The sequence below is a fragment of the Marmota marmota genome, unplaced genomic scaffold (assembly GCF_001458135.2).
Source record: "Marmota marmota marmota unplaced genomic scaffold, marMar, whole genome shotgun sequence".
In the NCBI taxonomy this organism is placed as follows: Eukaryota; Metazoa; Chordata; class Mammalia; order Rodentia; family Sciuridae; genus Marmota; species Marmota marmota.
The window spans coordinates 3,538,906-3,566,780 of NW_025999898.1; the positions used below are offsets into that span (position 1 = coordinate 3,538,906).

General features: G+C 38.0%; 1 gene segment (V, D, J or C); it reads left to right on the forward strand.

The window, feature by feature from the left end:
• Positions 1-19,818: 19,818 nt before the first annotated feature.
• On the forward strand, positions 19,819-23,139 carry LOC107158406. The segment is given in 3 exon segments: positions 19,819-19,978; positions 20,089-20,420; positions 23,113-23,139. Coding segments are annotated over 3 exon segments (417 nt in total).
• Positions 23,140-27,875: the final 4,736 nt, after the last annotated feature.

Genomic DNA, 27,875 nt, shown 5'->3' on the forward strand with positions numbered 1-27,875 from the left:
GTGAGAAGAGACAGAATTCATGATGGTTGATAGTTATTTGCTCCCAGAGTTCTGAGGCTAATCCTGGCATTTGAGATCTGGAAACAGGGCATTCCTGAGAGCCTGGAGGCATTGTGTGATTGTTACTGCTTCTAAGGGGCAGACAGCAAGGTTCTTACATGTGGATACAGATCACCAATTTCCTACTATGCAGCTCACATCTTTCTTGTCACTGAGGGTGACTACTGCCTTTTAGCCTGGGGATCTTTGTGGCTTCTAAGATTTGTTGACAAGTGTCCAGTGTATCTCATTTCAGTGCTTGAGAAAAGAAAACAATTAATCCTGATCATCTCTACAGTGGCAGACATGGTTGCTGGAGAGAAACTTTCTAGGGAAAGTGTCCTTAAGCAAGGAGGGGGTTTGTTTTGTGCACAGCAGCTGAGATGATGATGATAATTAAAGAGACTGGGATCTTGGTCAATGGGTGGTCACCTGCAGTCATCAGAATCCAGAATTGTAAGTTCCTGCTCGTTGTCATTCTTGTGTGTGTTGAACCCAGAATAAATTTTCAATGAATGAATTGGCCACTGTAAAATTTCTCATGATACTGCATCACAGAATTCAGGGTTTAGCCATGATGAAGAAACTACAGTCTTTGAAGGAGGAACATGGGCAGTGAAGAGTTGCCCCTCTTTCTAAGGAGGGTGAGGTGGAAAAGACATTGAGGAAGCAAGATCACTCTACAGGACCCCTTGATGTGCACTTAAACCTGAGTTTCCTGTTCTTAAGGAAAAACGTGTGCAGTCAGCTTAACTAATTAGAAATCAGTTACTGATTCCTGTGTGATCCTGGTGATTAGGGAATTATGGGGAGATCCATCTACTAAGCCTCAGTCCAGAGAGGCGAGGACAGGTTCCATCTATTCCTAATCAGAAAAGAACTCTGAATTCAGGGAATGAGATGCTATTCAGAGGGATGGAATAGTTTATATTGGAGGTGTTACAGTCCTCTTCAGTGAACAAAAAGGTCCAAAAAACATTATGTGGCTTTGATGCAGCTGTGGGTCCTCAGGAATGAGAGATTTTAGGAATCTTAACCATGGCCTGGATGCCTCACCCTCCTCATAATCTGCAGGAGATGGACTGTGAAAAGTAAAATGATGATTTGGGACACCTGGGCTACTTTTACCCTTTTTAAATTTGGAAACAGAGAATAGAGAATTAATTTCTGCCTCTACCTCTTATATTCTGGGGTCCTGGTCATATCTGGGCTGATTCAGAAACCTCAGTTTCAGGATTTGTGGTACAGAAAGTCACTTTCTTCTGCACTGGAAATAGCAATTACATTGGAAGGTATCCTATGGGCTGTTACCAATAGATTTCTGGTGGTGTTCCCGAAACACTGATGAATGGGAATTCTTGACTCTGAGTGTTTCTAGTCACTTCTCAGGTTTCACTTCTGGAAATATAGAATCCCTGAGTATCTCAGGCCTTCAGCCTGAGGGTGATGCGTATTTTTCCTGTTCAATGGGGGACAAAGACCTTAGTGATTATATGGTATATCAGACCCATGGAGATGCTGAGACATAAACCTGCTTTCATCCTCCCATAATGTGGATCCCCCCATGACTACGTGCTTGTGACAATCAACATGGGTTACTATGGCAAATTTAACATTGTCCATGTCTGAATATCTGACTCTTAGACAACATACCAGCTTTAAATATTTAGCAAGAGCTGTGTTTTAGACAGTTTTTTTGTTGTTGCAACCAAAAGACCTCACAAGAATAACTTTAAGTGGTAAATGTTTATTTGGCACGCACATTTTCCTAGGTCCATAGACAGCTGACTCAATTCCTTTGGGCTTAAAATGATGCAGAAGCGCAATAAATCAGGGAAAAATAATGTGGTTGAGGGAAGCAACTTAAGACATCACACCAGGGAGAAGACAGAAGAGAAAAAGAGAGAAGAGAGAAGAGAGGAGAGAGGAGAGAGGAGAGAGAGAGAGAGAGAGAGAGAGAGAGAGAGAGAGAGAAAGAGAGAAAGAGAGAGAGAGAGAGAGAGATATGCTGATTCTTCTTTAAATGGACAAAATATCTTCTCCATAGACATGCCCCAGGGACCGACCTTCTCCAGCCACAATGCACCTGCCCACAGTTACAATCTAATTAATACCTATCAGGGGATTAATGCAGTGATTATATTAATGCTCTCACAACCCAAATATTTCACATTTAAACTTTCTTGCATTGTGTTACACATGAGATTTGGAGGGACATTTAATCAAAACCATAACAAGTTGGAACCTTGTGTTTCAGTTTGACAAACTTGTTAAGATATAATTTGCATACCATCAATGACATCCAATGTATTACATAATAGGATGTGTTTATTTTGTATTTTCAAGGTTGTGCAACCCAACTTAATCCAAGTTTAGATTACTTTCATCTTACAACAAAGAGACAATTTTAATCTAAAAACTAGTAATACTATGACTTTCATTTATAACACCATTTTATATGTAATTCAATAGATCAATACATTAAGTGATTATTAGTTTATTGTTTTCAACATACTAACACACAAGAATGCAATTGTGTGATATCAGTTCTGTGTTCCTTCTTACTACTGATTAAAACTCCATTATATGAGTAAACTACTTTGCTTATCCATCTATTAGTCATTGGAGAATTGAGTATTTAAAATCTTTTGGCATATGAGTAATTCTGCTACATTCTGTGGTATGCACACTTCACATTCTTCCGTGGATGTGTTTTCTTTTCTTTTAGGTATTAAATAGAAATTTGGGGGATATAAGTTAACTGTCTTGGAGGAAATTCCTACTTGTTTTCATAATGGCTGTGCCAATTTTTCTTGCAATGAGGAATGTGTGAGTGTCCTTATTTCCACATATTCTAGCCCAAACTTATTATTACCTGTCTTTTTAATAGTGCCACCATAAATGGAAGTTATTTGATATCTCATTATGGGTATCTTTGCAATGACTAATGACACTAAAAATTCATTTAGGAGCTTTATTATTTCTAAACACATTATGAAAAGTCAAAAATCTGAGGCTTTTCCATGAATCATTGACTTCATGACATGTTAGACTAAGCCATTGGTGACAACACTAACTCCACCTGCTGAGATCTAGACAGCAGAAATTCTTTGACAAAAATTAACCTGCTCTCAGGAACAATTAGAACACAATGAGGCAGTCCACCCATGGCAGGATCAGAAGACATGGACACCTTGTGTATCTGTCAGTGGCTGACACTGAAGCCTTACAGTGTACCCAGGCTTCCAGACATTCTCTAGAGCCTCTTCCTTAATATGTCACTTGCTCAATGAATAAAAATACAAAGACCACACAAACTGTGCCTCTTGATGGCTAGCACCTGTAGCTTCACTGTGCAGAAAGTCATAGATGGATACTTATGGATAATTGATTTCATCTCTTTTCATAAACACACACACACACACACACACACACACACACACGGTTCCATCTTGTTATCCACACAGCCCCACAGAATCTGGATATCTACCTGATGAGGACTGCATAAGTAGATTTTATGAATAAATAAAAATTTTGCAAAGGGAGTAAAATACAACTTCGATTGTTTGCAATGGGCTTAGGATGGAATTCAATACTAGGAAGCAGACACAACATGTTGGCCTAATTAGAATGATATATTCTATGCTATAATCATATAAAAATGGAATCTACTGTAATGTATAACCAAAAATCAATAATAAAAATTAAATTAAGAAGAGAAATTACTTAAAAATAGAAAATTATAACTTTTAATTTAAAAAGTGAGATTTAGAATGATACCTATAGAAGCTATTATCTCTCTGTACATTTGAAAACACAAATAATTTCAGCAATGATATGGCCATGTAATCATCTCATTGTGCTCAGGATGTCCACATTGGACCACAGAGCAGAGAGGATCCTGAAGAAGAGTACTGTATCTATGTCAGTTGATGAAACAGAAATCAGAAGTTAGGAAGCATGAGGCTTCTGTTAAATACATATAATCATTTGACAAACTTATGTGGCACCCCACGGTGTCCTCAAAGAAACTGTAAGCCCATATGCAAAGAGTAAATCTACACAAGGTCTGACAATAGGAGAACTAGGAGCTGTAGGGTGAACAATTTTCATAATTCAAACAAGGATGAGATATATTCAGTTTGTAAGCAGTCACCACATAACTCAAATTAGGGCCACTCAATAGACCAATCAGAGTATTTATAAAGAAATATTGAACTATTATAATTTGGAGAAAGGCTAAAATATTCTATTGTATTAAAATTGTACAAAGATTTCAAGTGACCCAGTGATGGAGCTGGATGAAAATGTGATCCAAGGTACACAGGACAACATTCCCCCACTCATAAGCCTAGACTGTGGATGGATCCCTAGCAGCCACCATCATTAGCAGGACATGGAGGCCTGGGATAAATCTCCAAATTTCTAGGAAATGATCTAGAATATGCTATTGCCATATATCAGAGGTGCCTGAAAATTTAGCTTCTTGTACATAGAGATTGAACCCAAATGTCCCTTGTACTGCATAACCTCCCCTCCCAATGGTTCACTATTGCTCCCTGTGAATTCCTTCAAGCACAAATTAACATCTTCTAAATAAATACTAGTGCTTTGGTTTAGGGAATCATCCCTTTAAGTCCCATTTCAAGGCTCCATCTTCAGTCCATGATGCTAGTGGGAGGTGGTGGGATTTTATGAGGCAGAGACTGGTGGAGATTCTTCATCATTGATGGCATAACCATGAAGGGGATACTGGAATCCTGGCCCCCTCCTCTTTTTCTCTTTTTGCATTTGGCAACTAGATTAATACTTCTTCTCTTATATACGTACTTGCTACAATGTGCTACCTAGCTGTAAGCTCAAAAATAATTGCTCTGCTAGGTCATGGGAAACTGCTCCAAAAATATGAGTTGATTTTTTCAAGTATTTTGATATAGTTATAAAGCTAACTCAAAGACCCAGCCAAAGGAACTGTTTAATGGGCATCCCAACTTAAGACCCTGTATGAAAACAATTGTCAAACCATCTAAGTGATACCAAAGGTAAGCTTTAAGAATCAGAGAGACCATTTTTGAATGGGAAATAGATATCCAGAAGTCATACTAAATAAAATAATGGGGTTATTTCCACTCTTATCTTGATTCTATAAGATTAGGACTAGGGAGATAAGTTAAATTATAACAGGTAAGAGAAGGTAGGAAACAGCATTTCATAGGGCACACATTTACTATACCTGATTAACTGAAGACACATACAACATTGTCCCTGATACTTTTCTGAGAGAAATTGTTTTGAATTTTTGTGCCATCTGCATAAATTTGAGAGTAGAATTGCCTTTTTTTCTCAGGCATGTTGAATTCTTTGGGTTGATAAAACATTGCTGAGCATTCACTAGAAACAATGTGGGATTTTTTTTTTTTTTTACCAAATGCAATCAATGAAGCCACAAAGTAGCAGAGAGCAAGAGGAAGTTTAGGAAAGATTCTAATAATGATAAAAAAAATGAACTTGAGAATTTGAGCAGGCCACAGGGAGGGTTTAAATTTGTTATCATCTTCTACTGAGAATCAGGATTTTCTTCATTCTCTTTCTCTTTCTGACTCTTGCTATCTAAGACGTGGTGCACTCATGCATCCTTCATGGCACATCTCAGTGCAACGTCCAAGGAATATAAAGGTCTGTGGATACCACATCTGAACTCCTCTTCAGTCCTTCTTGTAAGCTCTCCTTGGACAAATCAAAGAGGTGCTAGTCTCTCCTAAACCAGCAATCACCTTATCACTTGGGGCCCAGACCTGAAGAAGCTACTTAGTTAACAAACACTGGGCTGGGGTTGTGTCTCAGCAGTAGAGTGCTCCCTAGCAAGTGTGATGCACTGGGTTCCATCCTCAGAACCACATATAAATAAATAAATAAAATAAAGGTATTGTGTCCAAAAAAATAAAATTGAACATACTGCATGAATGATGAAGTAAAAATGCACACATAATGGACAGCCAGGCTGAGCTGATAACATTTTTTTTCAGATTGTTTTACCCTTTACTCCTTTGTTGAACAGGGAAAAATGGCGTGTACCCTCATTCTTCTTGCTAATCTCTCACTACACATTCTATTTCCTGCTCCTCTCTTTTCCTAGCATCCACATTCTGCATTAATGAGTGCTCTCACACTGTGTGGACCCCATCTTCAACACCATAGTGTGAGCATGCCACTAGTCAAGGTCACAGTCAACTTCTTCTGAACTGAGAATCCAAAATTTGAAACTTCTTACAAAGTGTATAATTCTTTTATGGATAGAGAAACCATCTAATTGCAATATTTCCCACAGTGATAGCAACAGCCTGGTTATTAAAATAAGAAATGTTCAGTTCCTAATATATTCTTTTTTTGTCACACCACATGTCCTTGTGGTTAATAGGTTATGAATATTCCATCTTAGAACAGAACTCCCATAAATCTTCCCATCCTGTTTTCCCTTCTCATTGCTTTTATATGGAAAAATTAATTTCATAAGAAACCTTTTGAGAATCCCCAGTAATGCAATATAATATTTATTAATTTACATATATAAATAATTTTGGGGGATTAGACAGAGGACCTCCCACATGCTAAACAAGCACTCTACCACTGTGCAATATTCCCAGACACCCTCATTCAATTTTATAGACTCAACTCACAGTGTAATAGAAGTCCCCCATAATGTCCCAAATAGTGAGTTTCAATTGTTTGGGACTTATATTTTGGTACAAATACAGCATAAGCTTGGATCTTCGCATTCACAACATTGTATTCTTTTTTCCCTATATTGCATATTCCAAAGTGACAAACAATAAACTAATACTGATGAATTATATCTAGTGCAACTTATCACAAGCAAGTCAAAATAGAGAACACTCATTCCTTGACAGTATTATATTCTCAAAAGTAAAACAGACATCTGAAACCAAGGCCTATAGAGTAGAGTGAGGCAGAAAACAACAGGAGACTCTTAGAAAATCAGCAACCTGAAAATAAGTAAAACTGTAAAACGAACACAGGCAGAGGTTCTAACACTTGTGACCTCCTCTTAGCTTTCAGTTTTAAACTTCTTTTAACAGTTCATAGACTGGAAATAACCCAAAGTACCTGTCTGAACCAAAGTCAAATACCAGATAATCCTGAAATATATGGGAAAATAAACAGTGTAATTAGAGTTCAAGAGACCAATAGAAACTGAAAAAATAAAAGGACTCAGTAAAATAGACCATGGAAGTCTTATCATTAGGGAAATAAAATAAAAAATGTCCATTTACTATAGTCAGGTTGTCCTTCTAGAGTCTGTCTCTGCCAAGTTATGAAAAGGTTTGAAGATAGAGCATCTGAGGCCAGTAGGGGATGATGTTGGACTACTTACAAAAGGATAGGGCTCTGCACTAGGTCAGAAAGGGAAATACTGGATTCACACCTCTGTGCAGAATGTGTGCTCACCAAACTGTGACTTTCTTGCACCTGTAGTAGATGTGATAAGTGGATGTGATGTGATGGTGGAATGTCATAATCATTACTATCCAAAGTACATATATGAAGATAGGAATCTGTCCCACACACTTGCTTACTATTTCATCCTCCCATCCTCATGGATTGGTTGTTTAGGTGTGTTTTCTTGTTGGAATGGAAGAATGGTCACAGAGCAGGAAGAAATTTCGGGGAGGAAACAAGCAAGGAGAATGTCTTGAGAGAAATTGAGAAGAAATCAGACCAGTGTAAATGTCAATACTGAAAATAAGAAATCAGCAAGCTCACTGAAACACTAAAAACCAAATAACCCAGTTATTTGACTAAAAGTCAAATAACCCAATAAATGGGCAAAGGACCTGAAGAGACACCTCTCAGAAGGTGATGCACAATTAATCCACAAATACATGGAAAAATGTTCATCATCACTAGCAATTAGAGAAATTCCTATCAAAACCACTCTAAGGTTTTATCTCACTCCAGTCAGAATGACAGTTAATATGAATACAAACAACAATAAGTGTTGGTGCATATGTGGGGTAAAAGGTACATTCATACCCTGATGCTGGGACTGCAAACTGGTGTAGCCATTACGGAAAGCAGTATGGAGATTTCTTGGAAAATTGAGAATGGAACCACCATTTGACCCAGCTATTCCTCTCCTCGGTCTATACCCAAAGCACTTATACAGGGACAGAGCCACATCAGTGTTTATTTATAGCAGCACAATTCACAATAGCTAAACTGTGGAACCAATTTAGATGGCATTTAATAGATGGATACATTAAAAATGTGGCATATATACATAATGGAATTTTACTCAGCAATAAAAGAGAATAAAACCATGGCATTTGCAGGTAAATGGATAGCATAGCGTTAGAGAAGATAATGCTAGTGAAGTTAGCCAATCCCCCAAAAGCAAATGTTGAATGTTTTCTTTGATACAAGAAAGCTGATTCATAGTGGGATATGGAGTGGGAGCATAGGAGGAATAGATGAACTCTAGATAGAGCAGACGGGTTGGAGGGGAAGGGAGGGGGCATAGAGTAATTAATGATGGTGTAGTTTCATAATCATTACTATTCAAAGTTTATGTATGAAGACATGAGTTGGGGTGAATATAGTATGTATACAACCAGAGATATGAAAAATTGTGCTCTATATGTGTAATAAGTATTGTAATGCATTCTCCTGTCATATATATGTAAAACAATTTACATAAAAATGAGAAATCAGCAAGCCTATTGAATTTATGTACCAAAAAAATAAGTGAAAACACAGGGTACATATAAAGTAAAGAGGGGTTTATTTTGGCTCATGGATATGGAGATTTAAGCCTGGGATTTTTAGTTCCATATGTTTGGGACACTGGTGAGGGTTTGATAAAATGGGAATTGTGAGCCACTGTGAAAGGTCACACCATTATCCAGGAAGTTGAGAGAGGGCAGACAGGGTGGTGTTAAATCACCATTTTACAGACAACACATCAATGAACTATGGCTCTCTCACAACGCCCTACAACCTCTCACAAGATACTATCACCAGGTAGTACCTCCTGGTACTACCAACCTGGGAAGAAGTCTTTATATATGGAACTTTGACAGATACTAAAATGAAACCCAGAGTTTACTAGTATGTTAAGCAGTTGAATTCATGATAGACTGAGAAAGACTTACCTAGTTGAATAGGAAGTATTTGGGCTGAATATAGGACATGTTTTTGTTTCTTGAGGTCTATGAAGGATGGTAAACATGGATTTTGAAGGGTGGGTAGGTATAAGACTTATGGGACAATGTCAGATGTCACAATCAGGGAGATCACCTCTAAGCTCTCAGCAGTAGGATTTGAGTCACTGTAGGGGAGAATGATGGAATCACAGGACCCACTTCAGTGGGACAAAGAAGTATGGATTCCCACAGTGTGCAGCATGTATCAGTACTATCCTTCAGAGATAAAATACACAGCTCAATTTTAACTCTTACCTGGTTCAAGCAATATCACCTCCATCCACAAAGGAGCTGCATTTGCTTTGCTGACATGAGCTTCTGGTACCCTGAGATTTTCTCTGTTCCTAGGTTTCATATCCTCATTTTGCCTTTGGCTCCTTAATGCTTTGTGGATATCCTAGGGGAAAAAAAAAACTGTTGATTCATGGTACCTAATGGATATCTGACAGAATTTCAGAGGTAACACAGAACTCACCACAGACGTTAGGATTACTTTTTTGTCAATATGATTTCCTAATTCATCTGTCTTTTAATTGGTGATAAATACTTGAACCCTGTTTTTATTTTTTGATCTGGATAATGTGTTGTCATTTTTTTTCTTTCAGTCAGTTTTAATGTCAAATTTAAAAACTGACAATAAGAATTTTAAGTATTAAAATTAGCATTTCTATTTCTTTTTCACTTAAATTTCAGATCATCTTCTTTATCTTAGTATTATTACATACACACACACACACACACACACAATCAAATGTATGGATAGTTAACTATGAGATACACTTGACTACTTGCCATAACATACTTTAATATGAATCTTTATTCCTAATATGAGTGGATCACTTAAAAATATATAAAGCATGAATGAATTTGAAGGAAACAAAAATATCAATGAAAATTTCATAAAATAATTATGAATAATTTAGAAATTTTATTTTATTTTGGAGTTACAAACACCATTTTTTAAAAGAAAACATTATTTCACAAAATTTAAAGGAGTTTTATTTCTGAACTTCCCAATTATCCTCATTTAGCATCTTTAATCATCTTCAAAAATGAAAGTGACTTAAAATGTTAGAGATATTCACACTAATTTGATTATAAATATTCTTAGTTTTATTTTTAAGTATGATGAACATGGTTTTATTTTAGTCTTATTTTTTATATTGAGAAGGGTATCCCACATTCTCTTAAATTCTGTAGTTCTACTAGTGCTAAAGCCATGTAACTGATGACTTCTTATATGAATGCAGGTAGCATCTCAAGCCTTATGCTGTTGCTATCTGTGTCTGCAATCTCCATCTTCAGCTCTACTGAGGATGCTTGGGACAGTCTTCAGGATTCAATTAGTAGGTGTCCCTATGTCTAGAGCTAGTGAGGAAGCTCCTCACAAACCTGCTTCAGAGTATGAAAATGAGCTCTATGGTGAGAAAAAGGTATTGACAGTTAACTCAAGTGGGAACAATACTCATTTACTGAACAAGAAAGAAATGTTCACTGGGATGAACTGGGTTAGAAATAAGATAAATGATCTATGTAGACATGGAGAATTCACCTTTGCTTTTATTCCATCTTGGACTTTCAAGAGATTAAATTTATGCTTGAGTTGAAGAAGTGAGTGGAACCTGATCTGGGGAAAGGCATCAACTAAAACTAAAGGCATCAACTAAAACTCATGTGTGTTAGGCCCCCTCTCCTCATTGGTATAAGTGAGCTGTCAGCTTCTGCCTCTTACATGTTCTCTTCCAGGGGACATCAGGCTGAATTCTGGGGAAGAAAGAGAAATGAATGTTGCTTTGCATGAAAAACCTTTCAATGGGTCTGAAGAGGCATTATAATACCAAACTTAAAGTAATAAGTTTAATGACATTACATGCTTGTGAAAATCCCCACCATGGCCTAAATGATGTTTATACTGATTTTCTTCTCTTATGGTTCAGTTCAGGGGAGGGTAACGGCATCCTTTGAGTCCCTACAAAAAAGCAGTGTCTCATGGGGACAATTTGTTCATAACAATAACTGTCTTCTTGCTTTTAGTATTGGATTCTCAGACAATTGTGATCCAGGAGCCCTCACTCTCTGTGTCTCCAGGTGGGACAGAGACACTCACCTGTGGCCTTAGCTCCAAGTCAGTCTCCACAAGTCACTACCCAAACTGGTGCTAGCAGACACCAGGAAATGCTTCCCAATGAATTATCCATAGTACAAACTCCTGTCCCTCTGTGATCCCTGATCTATTCTCTGGTTCCTTCCTTGGAAACAATGCCGTCCTCACCATCACAGTGGCTCAGACTAATGATGAGGCTAATTATTACTGTGCACTCTATATGGGTACTAGTATTCACATAGTGATGTAATCCCATGGAGAAGTACACCAAAAACCTCTTCATGTCTTCAGATGACTATAATTTACATTATGGAGACATGTTTATAGGTTGAAAATGTTCAACACTTTCAAGTGAAGATGAGGCTGACTACTTCTACCAGAGGTTCAAGCCATGTGTCTCATCCTCTCCCTCCCAGTGTGTGTCCATTTTTCAGTGTTCCTCCTCCTACTCTATGCTTTCACTTTCCCTTTCAGTTTGGATAATGTGTGGAGGAGTTAATATTCAAATAGGTAACTGTCAGGAAGATTCAGGGTATGCCCCATACTTTTAAGACTCTTCTCATTCAAAATATCAAAAAATATGGTTAGTCTTTTCTTATATATTGATTTGATTATGGAAATCAAATTAGTGCTAATTTACTTTTAAATTTTAAAAGAAAATTGCTTTTATAATATTTTTATGATTATAACATAATATAACTTTGCTTTTATAATTATGTTATGAACTTACTTGTGGGATGTATAATTAATATGCAATCAGAATCATCATCTGTGTCTAAATTATTAGCATATTAGAATATCAAGTAACTGTAAAGAAAAATGATCTAAATTCAAACTACAGCCAAAATATAGTAGGTATTTCTGAAAATCTTCCTTGTAATTATATTTTAAGGGATCTTATGAATACCTAGTATATACATAACTAGAAACTATCATACAAGACTGAGTTCTGTACACTGTCTTATCATCCACTTGGTTGACTTTCCTGTTGAAGAACAAAAAGGTGCAGGACTGAAGATACATGTGGGCATGAACAGACTCTATTGCACTCAATATTGGATAAGCAGGTGTAAAAGAAATGTGTACAAATTCATTTTGATTTAGTTTTCTGCTTTATCTATAGAAAATGATATTATAAACAGTTATTTGAGGTAATACACAACAAGAGGGAAAGAAAACACTATGTAGGCAATGTCTTGATATGTGTTTATACACATATACGTAATATTAAAAGCTATACATAATATTAAAAGCTATGTAATAATAAAAGCTATTGCTCTTATTTTTTTAAACTTTTTTTATTAGTTGCTCAAGACAATACAATGATCTTGATATATCATACATTTGATTTAAATGGGGTATAATTTCTCATTTTTCCACCTGTTCAGATTTCAGGATCACATTGGTTATACAGCCACATATATACATACAGAAACACTAGTGTCTGTTGTATATTGCTGCCCTCCCTATCCCCCCTCCCCTCCCCTCCCATCACCTCTCTTTACCCAATCTACTGTGACACATTACTCTCTCTCTTTTTTTTCTTCCCCCTCACACCATCATATATGTATTTTGTATAACAATGAGGGTCTCCTCCATCTTCTATGCAATTCTCCTTCTCCCTCCCATTTCCTCCCACCTCTCTTCCCTATTTAGTGGTAATCTTCTTCTCATGCTCTTCCTCCCTACTGTGTTTTGAGTCACCCACCTTATATCAGAGAAGACATTCAGCATTTGTTTTTTAGGGATTGGCTGACTTCACTTAGCATAATCGGCTCTAATGCCATCCATTTACCTGCAAATGCCATGTTATTTTTTTAGTGCTGAGTAACATTCCATTGGGTATAAATGCCACATTTTTTTATCCATTCATCTATTGAAGGGCATATAGTTTGGTTCCACAGTCTATCTATTGTGAATTGTGCTGCTATGAACATTGATGTAGCTGTGTCCCTGTAGTATGCTATTTTGGGGTCTTTTGGGTATAGTCCGAGAAGGGGAATAGCTTGTTCAAATTGTGCTTCCATTCCCAGCTTTCCATGGAAGCTCCATACTGCTTTGCAAATTGGCTGCACCAAGTAAAAGCTATTGCTATTATTAAGTTTTAAAAATCCAGTTATAACTTTTTGTGGTTTATATAAATAGTACACCTGCTAAAAAGAACTCAGGAGAATCAATTGAAATTAACCCCACCATAATTCAAAAGCACAAACCAATTTCTACAATGTATTTGCCAGTTCTGAAAGTGGTACTTTGTTGGAGTCCTCCCTTTGTCTTTCCTGGCAAACTTCCTGGCAAACCTGAAGTGTTTCTCTCATTGTAGATAATGTGTTGTGTGGAATCCCCATGTCATCCCTATTCTAGCTGGTGTGCATAATGCATTCTGGGAGAAACAGGTCAGAGGGAAGTATGTGTGCCCAGTGGATGCTGATTCACAGTGAGGACCTGTGGTTTCATAAATGGAACAGCAAGACACATGATTCCTTCAATGCCTTCAGTTGCTGGGTAAACATGAAGTGATAATAGGAAATCCTAAAATAATATATTTTATTTTGATGCCTGCTTGAGATGTAGTCTATTTAATAATGGTCTTTGATATATGTTTACCTAATCTAAATTAACTTATATAGAAGGAGGTATCTATGAAGAAATATAGTAATTCCTTTTATCTGTAAATATATTTTTTTCTATTATTTTCTTTTTCTCATTCTCTGTGTGTGCTCACATATGTATGTTTGTATGGCAGATGTGATAAGTAAATATACCTACCTACATTTAAATTTACTCATACATAAATGCACATTAAGTTTGATTATTAATTTTATACAAAATCATACTGTGAATTTTTACAATTTATATCAATCAACCAAACAAGAAAAAGTTTTCCTAATTTTTCCTTTAAACAACTTTTCTCTGTAAACTGGCATTTTTTTGGAAGGCTATGAAAAGAATATGCAAATAAGATAGTTTGGGGGAGGAAACAAAATGGAAAGGACCTAGTGGAGTACAGGCACCTTCCAACCACAGTTCTAACACCTGTGACAGGAGCAAGGAGAGGAATTACTGGGTAGAAAGATTGTCTACCATAGGCAGGCCTGAGAGAGAATCTGCAGGCTGAGTGGCTCCAGGAACCTGGGTTCTTATCAAAGGGACACTAGTTCCCACAGAAGGACCCTGCACTAGTTACTGCAGATGTCAGCATTGCCTGGAGCAATCAAAGGGCAGAGGGCTAATATAAACTGTTGTTCCCCTGCAGGGTCTTCTGTAAGAGATGTTACTGGTAATTCCTTGGCTGCTGCAACCAGCTTTAGTGATGCATTAACCCTCAGGATGGGTGCTGTGACTATTCCCATCATCCTACTCCTCTATATGGACCCAACAGGAAGTAAAAGCTGAGGTTTTTCAGGGATTGGAGCCTTGCAGACTTCAGGCCCAGAAAATACTGAGATATACCTCTTTTCTAACCTGAATGAGGAGGAGGTCCTCTGGCTTGGAGTATTCTTTGGGACAATGCTGTTGTTCTGGTCACTAATGTGGTCAGCTAGTCACTCAGCTATCTCAGTTGCAGGAGGTAGAGATGCCAAGTCAATACACAGACACTGGGAGCTGGTGAGAAAAACTGGCTGGTGGCAACCTAGCTGATGTCCAGTAGCTCAGTTTATTTTTGGAATGCATACAATTGTTATGGGTTCATGTGGGGCACGCCCGTCAATCATACATAAGTAAGATAATATCCATAACCAATCATCTTATGCCTAATGTAACCGCACTCTGAGGATGCTCTAAATATTGCTATCATCAGGAAGGTCTTTGTCCTAGGGGAGGGGACTTTCTAAGTTAGGAGTATCATTCCTTGAAGCTCCTGATTATCCGTTTCCTGGACTGGCATCTTGGCAATGCTAACCACAAAAGCTAAGGATATGGTTTCACCAACAGCTGACTAGAGCACAGCATCCCATCCTGCAGGTGTTCCTATCAGGCCTGAATGAACATATATTCTTCAAGCACTCCAAGCTGCTCATAGCTGCTAGCCGCAACTGAAAGTTTTACCAACAGGGCAATACAATACCCTCCTGTTCCTGACTCCTGCTGCTCCCATAACCTGGGACCACTTTTTAAATTCTGTACATATCTCTAGGGTCTGATGCATGTGAAGCATCTTATTCATTCTTGAAGAAAAAAAATCAATGAAAGAAGAAATTAATAATTCTTCCAATTCCCTTACTAGTGGTTGATTTACCTTTGACATTATTTCTATGGGAGGAGGATGAATCCACTCTGAACAGATTGTCTGTAAAATTCTGGAATGATTTTCACCTTTTCATGCCATGTTCACAATATGATAAATGTACAACAAAACCTCCTCTGACCAGCTTTTTTAAATCTGTCCTCACCTTTCTGAATTAGAACACAGGTGTTGCCTTTCCCTCATTTTGTTCTATGAACTACCTGCTCCTCTCACACCAGATGTTCACACCTAAGATGCACTTGATGTTTCAGCTCTTTTCTATTTTTTTCTGATCTCCTCTTACACTGCACACCCACAAATTTGTCCTGCCCGATCATATTGTCCCAATTTTGTCTTACAATTTTCCCAGAGAAGATGGTGTAATATGAGATATAATGATGGGCACAGACCTGGTTGAACATGTTCTGGTTAATGCAGAGGTCACCTAAGTAACTTAAAGAGATGTACAGATGTACAGAGTCCCATGCTCATGGTGTGTTCTCTGAAGTTGTTTTCTCCTAAGCCCCAATTATTAACCAAGCTAGGTCATCCTGCCACCCTCCCTCAGTCAGGGATGCAAAAACTGCAAATATACATGGGTAGAAACAAGGTTTAGGGACCCATTTGCATGAGAAGCTCCAACCCTGGGAGGATAGTGGAGCTGGTATAAGAGAGGCCTGGTGCAGTGGAGTTATCAGAGTTAGGCCTATGAAAGGGCTGTGTCCACCATGGCCTACACTCTTTTCCTCCTACTGATGCTCTCTCAATGCACAGGTAGGTACAGTCCTCAGAGGCCTAGGGCAGGCCCCTAACCTGAGTCATTACCCTATTCCTCAAATTCCAAAGTCACTTCTCCCTACTTCTGCCCTTCACTCTGATGTGTCTGTGCTTTCAGATTTCCTCTCTTTTCCTATTCTGACATGGCCATTCTCCTTTTCTGCAGCCCTGGATCAAGAGTCAAACTCACTTGCACTGAATAGGAACCTACTGTTGGTAGAGAAACATGTACTGGTACTAGCAGGACTTGTATCTGAGCACTACTACTCAGACTCAAAGAAACAGCTGAGGCCTGAGTTCTACAGTTGAATTTCTGGTACAAAGATGTCTCAACTAATGAGGTGTATTTGTAAATCTCTGGGCTCCAATTTGAGGACATGGCCAAAGATTACTCTCCTGTTTATAAAATTAATACTTATGACAGTGAAACAACCAGACGAGCAAGTGAGACAAGACCCTCATTTATAAAGGGTCCAAGTTTATGACACTTTACTGTGGCAGCTGAGGCCCCCAATGTTTACAAAATAAGTTGCTAGTAATATGGCTGAGTAATATTCCAGTTTGTATGTATACTACATTTTCTTTATTGATTCATCTCTTGAATGCATTTAGGTTGATTCCATAGTTTAGCTATTTTGAATTGAGCTGCTAAAAATATTGATGTGGCTGCATCACCATAGTATGTTAATTTTAATTGCTTGTGGTGTAAACTGAGGGACAAAGCTGAGTCAAATGGAGGTTCCATTCCAAGTTTTCTGAGGAATCTCCATATGTCTTTCCAGAGTGGTTGCAACAATTTGCAGTTCCACTATCATATGCATATTTTCTATCTGCAATTTTCTTTCTGAAACATTGGTCATTTTATATAATTTGTTTCATGTTTCTGGATGTAAAGAGTTCAAATATCTGGGTTCATGTTGGGAGATAAAATTAGAGAAGAGGATGATAAAAAGAAAACCCTGTAAGTGCTGGTGGATTTTGCTAAGCTTATGAAGACTTTTACTTCCTGATCTGCAGTAGAGATGATTTTTTTGGTCTTGCTTTTTCTGAATTGAAGGGCAATTCAGTGGAAAGAAAGAAACTGCAGGACATTAACAGTCATTGCACTTCACATAGTTCTATGTGATTGTGAAGAAGTGAATTTTCATTAAAACTACAGAAATTCACAAAGGGGCTGACAGTGTCTATTCCTAACAGGTAGAGGAAAGAAGGAAAGAAGGGAGAAAGAAACAATGATTAAAATTTAATGTATTAATATTTAAAAATGTGAATGATTTTATAGTGCATACATTTCATGTATAACTTATTTTAAAAATAATTAATTATTAATCAGAAAATTTAAATTATATTCTTAATCTATATTTTATTACTTTATAAAAGTAACAACTATTAGATTCCACAATGTGAACAATATATCTTATACCAGAAAAAAAATGTAATTGCTTGATTTTAATTCTGTCTTTATTTAATTATAAATTGTGCTGAATATAAAAAGTACAACCTACTATGAGGTGAGTTCTGTTCCTAAGTATGCAAGTTTCTAGGGCCTAAAATGACAGTTGTTGCCTATCTTTGGATTCATAAGTGTCAAAATTATGAAAAAAAATTCAACATCTCTAGCAGTTAAATAAAGGAAATTAAAACTACATTGAGTTTCCATCAGTTATAATGGAAATTAGCACCCAATTACAATAGAAATTAGCCAGTTACAATAGAAATTATTAAGAATGCAAGCAACAATAAATTTTGTCAAGGATGTGGGGGAAAAGGTACACTCATACATTTCTGGTGGGACTTCAAATTAGTGCAACCACTCTGAAAAACATTATGGAGATTCCTCGCAAAACTTGGAAAGGAATCATCAGTTGTTCCAGTTAGCTACTTTTTTGGTTTATACCCAAATGTCTTAAAGGTGCCATAGTACAGTGATGCACCCACATCAATATTTATACCAGTTAAATTCACAAGAGCTAAACTATGGAACCAGTCTAAGTACCCTTCAACAGATAAATGGATAAAGAAAATGTCCTATATATACACAATGGAATATTAGATAGCCATAAAGATCAATGAAATTATGGTATTTACCAGGAAATGAATGGAACTGGAGACAATCATGCTAAGTGAAATTAGCCAAACCCCCAAAACAAAGGTTGCATATTCTCTCTGAAAACTGGGCGCTGAATCAAAAAAAGGGCAGGGCTTAAGGATGAATAAAAATACTTTGGATTAGACAGAGGGTAATAAAGGGAAGGTAGGAGGGATAGGAATAGATAGTAGAATAAATCAGACAAATTTTCCTATCTGCATATATAAATACATGACCAATGTAATTCTATACCATTATACAACCAGAAGAGTGGAGAGTTATAATCCACATATGTGTAATATGTCAAAATATATCTCTTGTCATCTGTAACTAATAAGAACAATAAAAAATAAAATAAAAGTTTTTAAAAATTCAGAATATAATTTACTTCCTCAGCAACAACCACAGAAACCCTGGTGAAATGCACTGAAATCTATTGAACAAATTTGAACAAAAGGCTGATATTCATGTCTAGACCACCTCCATCCCTACCATTTCCTAAAATGGTGCATTCCATCCATGTCTGAAAACATTCAGGAGTCCTGCTGTTTGTGTCCTTTCAGGATCTACAGTCCCTGTGGCATTGCATTCCATGTACACAATGGTGGGTGTAGTTAAATGGCTGTAGTGGACTTATAGTCACCATTCTCAGTATCACTTGCTGACAATAAGGATTACAAACATGTGAACTGAGAAAACTTGAAAACATGCATACAAGTATCTTCTAAATGGCCTCCAAAGACTACTCATAAGATTTTGCAACTGAGTTTCTCATCATGTACTAAGTGATAGAACCTTTGGAACAAAGATTTGTGTTGTGTATAATAACATATATGCTACCTGCAAGCTGATAAAACCAGAGACTTTGTGTTCACCTGCTTAATTTTGATCTATGAAATAATTTATCAAAGAATTTATATCAAAGACACCATCTCAGTCCTGTCCCGAAAAGAGTCAAGTGAAGTATGCATAAATTCACCATGTGAAGTCAGAGAAAAGCAAGAAGGACACCCTGAGGTACTGAGAAGGCCACAGAGGGGCTAAGTGGCCTGGCCACTAGGCAGAGGCAGTTGGGGATGCAGTGGAATTGTAGGACTTCTCAGGGTTTCTGATCATAGTGTCATATGATGATGTTTATGGGCTTGGACAACAGGGGGCACTGCAGACCAGTCAAGAAGGGTCAGAAAAGAACCAGAACTATAATGAGCCACCTGGCCATTCCTGATGCTCTCTTGTTAGTCCTCACAGCTGTGAACCCCTAAACCAACTCAACCCCACCCCTGCACACCCACTTGACATCTTTATGTAAAGGAGTCTAAACAAGGACCCAGTTTGCAATCAGAAATCACAGAGGAACCTAATTTGCATGGACAGACACTCCCCTTCTCAGAGTATGTAGAGGGCAAGAAGGAGACTTGGGGAAACCTCTGTTCAGCATCAGGAACAGAAGGTAGAGCTCAGGATGACCTTCATGATGGCCTGGTCCTGTCTCCTCTTCACATTCCTTGTTCAGTGCACAGGTGACAAGATATGGAGGAGGGATAGGGTGTGGGAGTCCTCTGATATAGATCCTGACTCTACTCTTCTTTCTAGACAAAACTTATGCTCTCCATGTTTCTCTCACTTCCAGGGTCCTGGGCCCAGTCTGTGCTGACTCAGCAGCCCTCAATGTCTGGGACTCCAGGAGAGACGGTCACCATTTCCTGCACTGGAAGCAGCAACAATATTGGTATCTTTGGTGTGAGCTGGTATCAGCAGTTCCCAGAAACGGCCCCCAAACTCCTCATCTATAGTAATAGTAATCGACCCTCAGGGGTCCCTGATCGCTTCTCTGGTTCCAGATCTGGCAACTCTGGTTCACTGACCATCACAAGGCTACAGCCTGAGGATGAGGCTGACTATTTCTGTCAGTCTTATGACAGTAGCCTCAATGCTCCCACAGTGCTTTGGGTTCATGGGGAAGTAAGACAAGAACCCTGTTACCATCTGTCAGGAGAACAAGCACCCACAGCTTTGCTCAGACCTTGTCTCTGGCTTTTTCTGCTACCAATATTGTAGGCCCAGCTGAATCTCCTGGCACTGTTTTGAGTGAGGAGCCTCTTCTTTTCTGTCCTCACAGTCATTCACAGCAGCATGTTCCTAGGAAAATGCCTTCTAAAAAACAGAAATTCTTGCTTCTCATTAGTTTGAGGAGCTGAACATGATGTTTTAATCTCTTTGCCTTGAAGTTTAGGTGATGAGGCAACCAACACAACCCAGGTCATCTCAGAGTTGATCTCTGATGGGATTCCTGTGGTTCCACCCTCCATTTTTTTTTTTTTTACTTCCATGAATTCTAGCACTGTTTCTTCTCCTTTGCCTTCATTATGTATATGTGTGATTCATGTTTTAGCCTAATTTTACATAAGTTTCCTAACATTGAGTATTTGACAGACAATAAAATGCACATAAGTGAAAACTTTGAGAGATTTTGAGATATTTTCACACTTTTGGGAATATCAACACACTCAGGCCAAAGAATCTGTCCACCAGCACACAAAGCCCCTTTGCCCTTTTGGAATTCTCCCTCCATCTCTGCTCAAAGTACCATCCATGCCACCACTGACTTTCTTTCTTTGAATATTGGTCAGGTTTCCTTTAATATAACTTTTATTTCTGGAAACTCACAGCAGATATCCATTCTTGAATGATTTATTCCAGTCTATAATTCCTTTTAGTACCCTTCCACATTATGTTTAGTTTCCCTTGATTATACTAAGAATACAGCATGACCTTTGTGGTCCCTAAATATTTCTGTATGGATGGACACTTTGATCACTTTTGCATCAAAATCTTATAATTGCATCAGTATAGAGAGCTATATAATCTAGCCTTTATTGTGTTCATTATATCATTGACATCCTGATCTAAGATATTTTCTTAAAAAAATACAAAGTACAATTAAAACACTTTACTTTTGATATCTGCTCACTCTTCTCTGGGCTCAACATCTCCTCAATTTGCCTGTGGATATGCCTAGGAAAGCACTTCTTTGAAGAGTGACTGTCCTAATTGAGGGCTTGTGGTGGGATTGAGATAAAAAGCACGAGGGATGACATGCTACACTCCCAGGGAATTACTTGGAAGAAGAAGAGCACTGGGAATTCGAGGCTCCTGTCCTTGTGCTTAGGTCAGAGAGATTGGACCATGTCTGTTATATTACCACAATCTCTGCAAAGATCTCTCTAACTGCAACACATTTCCTGGAGCCCATCTGCTGACATAAATACTCCTAATAAAATTGTTGAATCTCCATATGCAGATAAAAACAAATGACACATCTGGGAAGTTCAGGACAGGTACAGTTGTTGAAGGTACATATTTCCAGCTGTGTCCAGGACTATGGCACACATGAGAAAAGATTCAGAGGCATTTTAGTACTTATCTTTCCTTTGGAGAATCCAATCAGGCTTTTGAATTTCAGTGAGGTAAATAATAAATGAGTGCCTTTAACGTTTCCCTCTTACACTCATTTCAGCTGAGATTCCCAGTGTTCATAACAAATATCTGGGAAACACCTCCTTTTCCAAGGAGATGTGCTAAGACATCTAAGGGGAATGGTGAACATGGCAAGATCTGGATCTGAGAAACTTTCCTTTAGATTCATTCAGGGACAAATTGTTTATCTGGTTAGTTTTAACTAAGAGAGAATAAGTTTAAAAAATCTAGGAGTTCTGAGGGCCACTCTATTTGCAATGCTATTGTGCATTCTCTCATTTAAAAACTTATGGAAAGGAATTCAAGGGACACACATGGGGGTCTAGATTGTCTTTTGTAGATTTTGGGCAAAATAATCAGATGTTTGAACAATCAAAAAATAAAGAGGGTGATTATAATGAGGTTTCCAGAGTGAGAGTGGAACAGGCTGCATCCAGAGCTTTCACTGTACAACAGACAGCTGGAGGAAAAGGTCAAGTGATTGCATATTCAGCCCTGGACATAGGGTGAACATGGAAAAGTATAATTATACAGGAAAAGCTTCATTACTGCTGATGAGAACCACCAGAAGGTCCATGTGTGAACCCAACAGTAGGTCTATTTGTATGAGTAAGATGCTCTGGGTGATCTAGTGTTAGGATTCAGCTCTCTCACTGCCATGGCCCAAGTTGGATTTCTGGTAAGGGAAGACTTTATTTTGCCATCTGTGGTAGTGAATGCTATAATACCAGAAACTTAGGAGGCTGAGCCAGTGGGATATGAAGGCAAGCTTCAACAACAGAGAGACAATCTGTCCCCAAAACAAAACAATACAAAACCACAAGAAAAATGTCACAGAGAAGCTATTTATCCTAATACTCAACTTGAAATATTGAAGTTGTTTCTTATCATCAAAGGCTATGAACATTGCTTTGGTGAGCAACTTAAAAGGTGTCCAGGAATTGGTTGGACATGAGATGTTTCAACAGATTTGGCCACATGTGGTGTCATGGTTTCCAAGTTTCCTGGTCCTTTTGATTGCCAGATTTACTTCTCTGCCTTCATGAAGAGTACCTTGGCTGAGGATTGTTTTGATTAATAAAGTAGAATCAGAGGAGACCTGTGCTACATCTGGACAATAGTATGAACAGTTAAAGAGCTTCTACTCTCCTTCTCCCATGCATGTTTCCTTCTTTAGGCTGACAAGAATCATTCCAATGAGTGATTCTGTATTGAGTTATTGAAAGAATGAAATGAACGCATGAAGAATCACCATTCATTTCATGTGGTAGGAAAGATTTGTGAGCAAGAATTTGGCCATGTTATTTCACATCAAGGGTTGCAATTGTGTTCATCCAGAATGACAGTCTATCTGGTCTGATAACAAAATAAAATTGCTGACTATGCATTTCAATGCTAATTGAGAATGTGTCTTCTGTGGTTGTCTAACTCAGTATAAAGCTCCTCTTGTTCCAAAGCAGGATGGTCAGCAAGACTGATTTTAGGAGACATAGATGCAAGCACAACTGGAAAACTGGTCACCCTGATTATCAGTGTGGGAAACAATGTTTTAAGTAATATGAGGCTCTTCTCAGACAGAAACCCACATTAGCCTCTGAACAGTGGAACATGCACAGAAACATTCTTTGCAATTAAACATGGATCCATTGGCAAGGTCGATTGTATATTAGGTCACAAAACAAGTCTTCAGAAATTGAAAAGGAGGTAGTTCTAATCTTACTTTAAGAAGATAGTTTTCTCTCCTGGTACAATTATGGTCATTGCTATCTCTCCTAGAAATAATGTATGCTATCATGCATACCTTATTGTCAAACAAGAAAATCCTAAAAGCTGGCTGTGGTGGTGCACACCTGTAATTCAAATAGCTTGGGAGGCTGAGGCAGAAGGATAAAAAATTCAAAGCCAGCCTCTGCAACTTAACAAGGACCTAAGGAACTTAGCAAAACACTCTCTCTGAAAAAAAACAGTTGGGGCTGGGGATATGGCTCAGTGATAAAGCCCCTCTGGGTTCATTCCCTGATACCAAAATAACAAAACAGGAAAAAAAATGTCCATCTGAGGTTTTTTTTTTTTTTGGTGTGGTCATGTAGAGCTCATTGAACATCTGCCTGACTGATCTTATTTCCACTGAACTATTTATAAAACAATCATACTAAAAATGGAATGAAAAGAAAAATTAATTTTCTAACTTGGAGCATTTCCTCTTTTTTAACCCTATAGAATAAGTTACAAGAATAATGTTTTTACTCAAGCCTTCTCTATATTCAATGAGAAGCTCAAAATCAACAACCTTATAAGCAAGTCAGTCATGAAAGCAATACTTTACCTCATTCAAAACACTCATGAGTCAGTTTCCATGTTTCTTTATTTTTCTCTTGTTAACCTCCACTTATGAAAGAAAGAACTGGATCCTTGAAGGAAGAAGTATTGAATAAAGAAAGAATATCCAGGGAAGAAAAAAACAGGGGATCACAGGTAGTGTGGAAGGATACCAAACCAAGGATGCTATGTGCACGTAGAAATATATCACAGTGAATCCCAATCTTATTAACAATATTAATGCAGAAAGTAAAGAAAAAGTGAAAAGAGACCAGTAAAGTAGAGAAAGAGGCTTAGAGGAGGGTGTAAGTAAGGGAAAGAGAATACTGGGGAATTAATTTGATGATGAAAATATGTTTCCTGTATGTAATGTTATATGTACCATGAATCCCACTATTATCATACAATTATAATAAGCCAATGAGGCATTATACAAAATAAATACAAGTATGTTAATGATAAAAGATTCAGGCAAGTATAAGAAAATGCAACACTACAATTTAATTGCACACAACTGGGAGTAATTTCAACAAACAAAGAAACAAAAACAGATAAATAGATATAAATAGGAATTCTCAAAGAAAACTCAAGTAATGAATGAGAGAGCATCCTGGTAATACAGCAAGAATATTATACAAATAATTCAACAGTTCATTATGAAATGAGACCTTTTAGCTTTAGCCCAAATGTCCTCCAGTGGGTACGGTAGATATTCCTAGAACAGTCATAGAAACTCAAGAGGTTTAGCTTTATTGGATCATGAACAGTTGCTCAGTAGACCATGCACAGTGCTAGATAAACTCCTTCCTCCCATGGAGAAAATCATAGCAAACAGCCACCCTGGGTCTTCCTTTGAAAATCTAAGTGCTCTGAGGACTGAGGACCATGTTTTGGAAGTTGATGGTAAAGAACTCATATTTATATAATACACCACACAAATATGCCCCCTTCATTCATACATTTTAGTGAAAAATCATGGGTCATTAGAAAATCTGGCTTAATCCATAGAGTAAATGGATCCTACCAAAATGCATACCCCACTGGACTTGCCTCCTCTTCTTTACTCAGTGCTCAGATTCCAGGTGCTGTAGTGGCCCTGTGTTGTCCTTCCTCCTTCTGGACATGTTTTGTTTGTGTTTTAGGGGACACTTTTAAATTGTGGACTCAGAAACCCTCACTGACCACCTGCTCAGGAGTGGCAGTCACTCTCATCTGTGGCTCCAGAACAGTTTCGGTCACCAATGATCACTTCTCTTACTGGTTGCAACAGAAGTTAAGCCAAACACCCAGAACACAGATTCGAAATAGAAACAGCAGACACTCATGGTCACCTTCCCTGTTCTCAGGCTCCCTTACTATGGGCAACGCTGCCTGATACTCTCAAGTCCACAGCCTGAGGGTGTAACAGGTTCAATGTGTGAAACATTACAGTGATGCTCAGCAGAGTCAGACCCAGATGGGGAACAGAGATCTAAACCTGCACATGACTTAGCCTGGATAGAAATATGATCACAGGATATGGGAATCATAAAACTGGAAACCAACCACTCTGCACCCCAGTGATCACTGTCCCTAAGACAGGCTAAGAAAAGGGGCTGGTTAATTTCAATTCATGTATAAGTTGAAAATTGTGGTTGACTGTCAATTGTTTGTGAAAAAAAGTTCCACATAATTATCTGAACTCCTCTTTAGTCCTTCCTGCATTCTCTGTTTGGGCCAAACAAAGAGGTTCTAGTCTCTTCTTAACCTACAATCATCATATCATTTGAAGCCCAGATCTGAAGGTACCAGTTAGTTAATAAACACACTGTTTGAATGATTAAATAAAAGTGCACATAATAATGTGCATTAGCTGATAGAGTGTTTTCAGGATTATTTTACTCTTTATTCTTGATTGAACAGGGTTCCAGTGTTGTATACCTAAGTCTTATCTGTTCTTGGAGTCCCTGTTCCACAGTAGTAACTGCCCTCACACTGCCTGAACCACACCTTCAAAACTAAGATAAGAGCATGCCACTAGTCAAGGTCACAGTCAACTGTTTCTAAACAGAGAAGCCAAAATATCTGACTCCTGACCAAGTATTTGATTATTTTATGCATAGAGAAACAATCTCATTGTCATATTTTCCATACTATACAACAGTGATAGCACCTGCTTGGTTATAGAAACAAGAAATGTCCAGTTTCTAATATATTCTTCCTTTCTCTACCCATAGGTCCTTGTGTGTAACAAGTTATGAAAATTCTGTCTTTGAACAGAGGTCTGAAGAATCTCCCTATCCTGTTTTCCATTGCCATTGATTCTTCAGAAATCTTGTGAAAATATTCAGCAGTGCAATATCATATGTAATACAAAATATGTAATTTAAATATATAGTGTATGCATATATGTAACTGCTAGAGATTCAACTGTGGGCTTCCCACATGCTAAGCTAGCACTCCCCCACAGTGCAACATTCCAAACTATCCTCATTCAATTATATATACTCAACTCAAGGTGCAGTTCCTCTGAGAAGACCCCTTAATGTCCCAGATAGAGAATTTTAATTGTTGAGGATTCGAATTTTGGTAGAGCTTATCACATTCACAACATTGTGTTCTTTTTTCTCTATATTGAATAATTTTAAAATGACAAGCAGCATGCTAATATTGATAACATTGTGCTTAAAAGCAACTCATTACTAGGCATTCCAGGTGAAGCAATGTGTCCAATGATGGTGGAAAATTCTGTAGCATTCAGGTCTTAGGATCCTAAAGATTGACCTGTGGCAGTAGGTGTCAAAGAAGAGCTGTGGGAAGGCTTTTATGATGTTTCTCACAACTGGCTGAGCCCACTAGCCTCAGATGTAGTAAAGGCTGAGCTGCCTCCTGTGTTTCCCAATGGGATCTTGACCCCAATGCTCTCAGGGCCTGGTGATGACTCCCAAGCAGGATCTTGTGCAAGGTTTCCAATAGATGCTCTGTCTATGACATATCCTATGGTGAAACTCTGAACGCGCATCTCTCTCAGTGTTCTTTCCCTCAGATCCTCTCTATGGCTCAAGAATCAGAGATCAGATGTAATCTGAGAAAGCATGAAGGAAGGAGTTCAGTTTATCTGAACAACCACTACTTTTCTCTGAAAGGATCAGAGAGAATAAGACAAGCCTGATTTAGCAAAGTCTCTCTGTTTGGATCAAGTACCAGTCTACCATGGCCTGTATCCTCATTCCTCTTGCTACTCTCCCATTACAAGGTAGGGACAGATCTTAGAGACCCAGGACAGCTCCCATCCTACATCAATTCTTTTAGTTTAGTTGAGCAGTATTGTAGATATGGTTGGACTCCAGCACCCATGATTGTCTGTGTTTTCAGTTTCTCTGTCCAGCCTCTGCTGACTCAGCCACCCTCCCTTTCTGCACCTCCTGAAGCATCTGTCAGATTCACCTGCATCCTGAGAAATATCTTCAGTGTTGCTGGAAAATGACAGTGGAATCAGCACAAGATTGGGAATAATTCTAGATTTTATCTTAGAAACTACTTAGATTTGGATATTCAACTTGTCTCTGGGGTACCTGGCCTCTTCTCTTGATTCAAAGATATCTCAATAAATTCATCACTTTCTCTCATTTCTGGGCTGCA